This window comes from Sinocyclocheilus anshuiensis, unplaced genomic scaffold (assembly GCF_001515605.1).
Source record: "Sinocyclocheilus anshuiensis isolate Anshui unplaced genomic scaffold, SAMN03320099.WGS_v1.1 scaffold526, whole genome shotgun sequence".
Taxonomy (NCBI): domain Eukaryota; kingdom Metazoa; phylum Chordata; class Actinopteri; order Cypriniformes; family Cyprinidae; genus Sinocyclocheilus; species Sinocyclocheilus anshuiensis.
In genome coordinates this window covers 4,926-10,556 of record NW_015547649.1, presented here as the reverse complement: position 1 = coordinate 10,556, position 5,631 = coordinate 4,926, and the positions used below count along the sequence as shown (strand labels likewise).

Genomic DNA, 5,631 nt, shown 5'->3' with positions numbered 1-5,631 from the left:
AAAAAGAAAAGTGATCATGTTGATAGGACTATCAGGAGCAACTATATTACATTAGCAATCACTAATATTGCCCACGTGATTCTATATCAGACACACACATGCTTTGTATGTATTCTCATACAGTACAAAAACGACATTCTATATCTGAGAAACTAAATTATGCACATGTTTGAACAGATATTTGCAGACAGCTTATTTCACAGTAATGATTGGTCTAAACATTTAGACATTACTTTTATATTGTCTAAACACTTATATAGTATTGTTTATAGAACATAAAACCATCATGCTGTGCAACATTTAGACGTAATGAAAGATAGCAAAATCATATTTCAAAATGTTGCGCTCGATTTCACATTAGTCAGGAATTATAGTTTCAGAAAACTCCAACTAGTAAGCACTCAAGTCTGTCACATCATCTAATGCAAATAAGAAACATTACTTACTCTGCCTGAAAGATCTCCTCCGCTGGCTCCAGCCACGCTCACGTTCTATCTGCGAGGTAAACAAAGTGCATTCCTCTCAGCGTCTATCAAAAATGAAAAGTGTCAAGAACAACAGGTTGCTGCTTTGTTTATGGTGATGTGGGTATTTACATGTTGCACATCTCACGTGGACATTTGGAATATCAATAGCACTATTGGCGCATGATCTTCGAGAGAAGTTTAGACTGGGAAAACTGGACCTTTCGTTAGTTTCATATGGATTACTTGATCACAGAACATATGTTTTTGGTAAGAGTTAGTTCATTTAAGAGTACACCCATCAAGTTTTCTATAGATACGTTTCTCATGTCTGTATGTAAAGTATTTGCCGGGTTTTCATTTTAGTGTCAAGTTTCGAAAAGCACTCCACCGAGACCGTGAAGACTGAGTGCACAATTTGTTTTCTTTATTTTATAAGATCAGTTTTGTTGATATGGTGAGTATACACAAATAAAAGTAGACCCTTTACAGATTCAAGTGATGCATTACTTGGGTCCAATCAAAGGTGACAAAGCATTAAGTTATTCGGTCATCTAGGAAATATACAAGTGCTCCCGCCGGCACCTTTGTCGACCCCAGTCGGTTAACCATGTAAGAAACCCAGATCACAGGGCTAAAAAAAAAAAAAAAAAAAAAACTTGAACATTGCAAGTTTGAGATGTCCAGCTTCAAAACATGTCAGATGTTCAACAAAAGAGGCAAACAAGGACTAATTTAAGTAAATATTTAAGTTTATTTCATTCATGCACCCTATAGCCAGAAATGGAACAATCATGGACAGGGAGACATATATGTGGTCTCAAACACGTCACCTGAAGGTGAAAGGAACAGGAAGTTAGTTTGACACGCATGTTCTACAGGGAATTCAGCCAGAAGCACGAGCCACTGAATGCATACTTGGCTGATAGTAGTCATAAACCTCAACGACCGCTGGCTTAAAATTCTGCACTGCAAGAACCTGTTTCAGTTGTAGCCTGTAGGTCATGGGGATGCCCTTGGGAACCTACGAGATGGAAGGGATGAAGAGAAGTACATAGGCACATACAGCACACATGAAGGGGGCAGATAGAGAACATACCCAGTGCACAGCTCACCTCTTTCAGATACACAAGCACATGGTCATTTCCAGAATCAACCCGCTGCACTAGTGGAGCAAATGAATCTGGTGGGGATCCAATCTGAGAGGAAGAGTCCATTAACATCTGAAGCGGCTTCAAGCATCTTGGGACTTTACAAACAAGTCATCTTAAAACATACGAACCAGTGCTGTATCTGCTGTGAACCCCGACAGGAGTTTAATGTTCACGATAACCATGTTAGTAGTTGGTTTTGCACCATTGTACCTAAATGAGGAGTTAAAGAAATAAAAAATAAACTAGCAATTGGGTGCATCTACAAAAATGGCTTAAATGCCATTATTCCACTTCGGAGCAGCATTATGCAGAAATTCCAATTGTATGCTTTGATATTAGGGGCAGAGGTGGGACAGAACTACATTCAGACTGGCTTTCATGTGACACGGTCACAGAATTGAGCAGGCACAGAGCAGCCTTAGCGCAGCTGTGTAAAGAGGCGTTAAGGTTCAAACAGAACAGTCAAAGCGGTTCTTACTTCACAGTGATGTTCAACATGAGATCGGCTCCACGCACTTTGCAGTCTCTTGCCACCTTCACTTCAACGCTAAGTGTTCTGGAAGCTTTAATGGGTGTCGGGATGTTGTGGAAACATGCAACCTGGGAGTACAAAACTAAACATGACAAGGAGAACTGGGACAAGCATAGAGGTAGAAGTTAAGCAGGTGAAGGTACAGACCTGCACAGACACACAGGTGGACCCCTTCGCTCTAACACTATATCTGCCAGGAACATTCTTCAGCAGCTTCTCCTGATACAGCAGTCGGTTGTCCCGATTCACATTGAAATTATAAAGCTCTCCTGCTACAGATGACGACTGTACAGTAATGGTGTTGGAGCCCTCCAGGCTGAACACTTCAGCGGCGAGCAGAGACAGAGCATGAAGAGCCACGACAGTGTCCTAAAAATAAGCACCAGATTAAAAACTCCACTCAGATAGGCGGTCTGTGCTCATGTTTGGTAGTCAGTCACCTGGGTGGAGGAAAAGCCTCCATAAGGATTCTGCTGGGTCACAAGCCAGTTGACAATGCGGTTAGCATAGCCCAGATTAGCGGTCGTGAGAGGCTGTACAGAGAGAACAGCCAGCAGCACATATGAGCTGATCTCCACCGCCAGAGTATCACCAGATGAAGTCTGAGACCAGTGGAGCTCATTGCCTTAGGACAAGACAGAGGACAGAAAGTTGATGCCAACGACCCTGAACAACATCTCAAACAAGAGACTAGTGAACCTCACCTTCAGTAATGGCAACATTGTCCAAGGCATTTAAAAGCTGTGCTCTAGTGCTGGTCTCTCCAGCCAGACTGAAGGTGTAGGCAAGCAGAGCCGTGGCGTAAGTGTTTCCCACGTTCCCAACGACAGGCCTCAAGCAAGACAGAGCATTGGTAATGATGGGATCCTGAAAGCAAAGCAAATTTTAGGCTACAACCAGAAAGTCATCTTCAAGGAGCTTGTGTAACTACTGGTAGGCATATTTTTACCGTGACAAGGACATCTAGTTCAAGCAGCGATGCAACAATGTAGGCCGTCATGGTCACGTTATCACCAACACCACCCTAAAACGGAGCAGCATAATGACTATGATCAGAGGTCTGACTCGTTATGGCACATTTAAAGAAACACGCACCTTCATGGCATTGTGGTACAGAGTTCCCTGTTGCATGAAACAGCCATCTGAACCCTGCTTGCTGATCAACCAATCCTTTGCGCTCTGGAGGACACTGGGATCAATGAAGATGAAACTCCTTGCTAGGCCAAAAGACCTCATGACGAAGGCGGTCAACCTGGCCATGAAAAGTCTCATTACAACCCAATTCAACGATGCACAATACAAGAACAGCATGAAAACACACCATGTATTGGATGCACCGTAACCAAACGTGCTGTATGAACCATCACTGTGCCTGTAGTTCAGTTGTCCTTGGTATCCTGTTTAAAAAAAAAAAAAAAAAAAAAACCTTGGTCAAGAATCACTCCAATGAACTGTATGATGTAAATATTGGGAGCAAGAATGATCAGATTTTGTTCTCCACAGCCAGATGGCATCTGTAGCAAGTCCTTAAGATTCTTTAGCGCACGACCCATTATGTCCCCTAAGAGGAAGAAAATGAGGTCAAACCAAAAAGCCATCAGAAACCAAAGTTATTTAGCTGAACGTCGCCGTGTCCATTTCCCCTTAATGAAATGCTTTACCAAGGACTGAAACTGAGCATTTGGTTGATCCCTGGATCACATTTGTTGGAAACGTCAGAGACGAGTCTTCTGAAAGGACACTTCCTGTGGACCAAACAGAACGGATCAGCACAGAGCGCTAGGTTACAGTTTACTGGTACAGGGAGAACGCATTTAGAAAGTCACTGAGTGCAAACAAACCCTTTGGACACAATAACCAACTCTGGGTGAAGATCCTTTCAACTCCCTCAGGCTATAAAAAAAAATAAAAAATAAAACACCACATCAGTAAAGCATCATGAGCTCCATGAGCAAACTCCAGAAAGCTGGTTAACACTTACCAGAACAAGAAGACACTGAGTAACTACGTCAATGCGTCCTCTCACCGGCACAGTCACAACTTCAGTGCCACATCGAACCTGGGATTGTTCAGCCTGAGCACTGACAGTCACATTTACAGATCCTATAGTACAGAGAGGAAGTGAGCAACAACTCCCGTACACCTCAATTTACAAAGACAAACAGTGCAACAGACCGAGAACAGAAGCGGAGAGAATCCATTTAAAGGTCTTTCTCCCATTGGCACAGAGACAGGATGAATAGGGCTCATTGAAAGGTCTAAGACTGAAGTCCAAGGAAGAAGCTGGAGTCACTTTAACCTGCCAATGAATTACATTAGTGCACATTCAGTAAAGACAAGACTATTTTCCTCTACTGATCCATTTAGGGTGTGTGATATTGACATGCTTCATTTTCTGGGATGGAGTTTTTGCGCTAGTAACTTAGCTGGTTTAGGCCTGTCAGGGACGGCTGTTTACTGAAGTTTTCCATATTTAGTGTGGTGGTCAGTTGATAACAGTGACAGAAATAAAGACTCACTGAAATCATTCTTGCACATGAGAGATTGCTTAATTTTGATAGAATACAAAACTCATGCAAGGTGGCCCTGTATTTTACATTGCTAATTCTAACAGAGTCACAATAGGCTACATCTTACTTGAAAGCTCAGAGCAAGGTGACACCATCAGCTTGCACACCTCTAACAGAATTAGATATTACACAAACACCTATTACACTAATAAATATGAATCCAGACCATGATGCACTTGGACAGATAGTTGAAGACTGTGGCCTTCAGCTCAAAAGACTCTCCACGGATGATGGAGTAAGGCAGGGAGAGCTCCAGGAAGAAGGGCTGGAAGACGGTCAGCTGAACTGGAGGAGCCAAGCCGAAACCTTTGGAGGACAGGCAGAACGCCTCAGTCTCCCATGTGGTGATGGTGTCAGGAACCTTGAGAGGAACTCGTGTGGATCCAGTGTTTCTGAAAAGGACACCGGAAGATATAAACGAGGGGGCCAGGAGAGGCAAACAAATTGAGGCCAAGTGGCTTTAGATCAGTGATGTCAAACTCAGTTCCTGGAGGACCACAGCCCAGCAGAGTTCATATTCAACTCCAAACACACCTGATCCAGCTAATCAAGTCCTTCAGGGTAGAGGCCTGCACTCCTGCGGGAGGACCGCGGGACCCAACGTAACAGGGTGCGGCGCGGGACAACTCTTGATGGGCGAGTGCGGGTGCGGGCGGGAAGAGACTCGTGTGTGGCGGAGAATAAAACGAGTCGCGGGACTCCCGCAAAATAGAAATCTAAAAGCACTTAAAACAAATTGTTATTTATCTGTTGCACAAAAGCAAAAAGAACTAATATTAACATTAAAATGATTGACATGCGCAAGCTAGCCGTAGTTTCTATTTATAACACGTTTAAAAGGTTGCGCAATGTAGCCAATCACAGACTCAGCTGTTGATTTCTGGAACGCAATGGCCAATCAGAGGTGATTA

At 43.3% G+C, this 5,631-nt stretch overlaps 1 protein-coding gene and 1 pseudogene across 2 annotated transcripts in view; both read right to left on the bottom strand.

The window, feature by feature from the left end:
* LOC107701964 (alpha-2-macroglobulin-like) overlaps window positions 1–5,631 on the bottom strand; it is a 39,522-nt pseudogene that overhangs the window by 29,976 nt on the left and 3,915 nt on the right.
* LOC107701965 (alpha-2-macroglobulin-like protein 1) overlaps window positions 1,199–5,631 on the bottom strand; it is a 5,083-nt gene continuing 650 nt past the window's right edge. Inside the window, exons 1-11 of one of the 2 annotated variants that reach the window (XM_016504136.1) lie at window positions 3,472–3,556; window positions 3,246–3,402; window positions 3,100–3,174; window positions 2,855–3,017; window positions 2,591–2,775; window positions 2,298–2,519; window positions 2,097–2,218; window positions 1,747–1,828; window positions 1,580–1,663; window positions 1,383–1,488; window positions 1,199–1,297 (exon numbers count right to left, since the gene is read on the bottom strand). In XM_016504136.1, coding sequence (XP_016359622.1) covers window positions 1,257–1,297; window positions 1,383–1,488; window positions 1,580–1,663; window positions 1,747–1,828; window positions 2,097–2,218; window positions 2,298–2,519; window positions 2,591–2,775; window positions 2,855–3,017; window positions 3,100–3,174; window positions 3,246–3,386 — 1,221 coding nt within the window. In that variant the 5' untranslated portion in view covers window positions 3,387–3,402; window positions 3,472–3,556 and the 3' untranslated portion in view covers window positions 1,199–1,256. Of the gene's footprint in view, window positions 1,298–1,382; window positions 1,489–1,579; window positions 1,664–1,746; window positions 1,829–2,096; window positions 2,219–2,297; window positions 2,520–2,590; window positions 2,776–2,854; window positions 3,018–3,099; window positions 3,175–3,245; window positions 3,403–3,471; window positions 3,557–5,631 lie in introns of those variants that run through there. The other variant, XM_016504135.1, reaches the window with a different exon arrangement.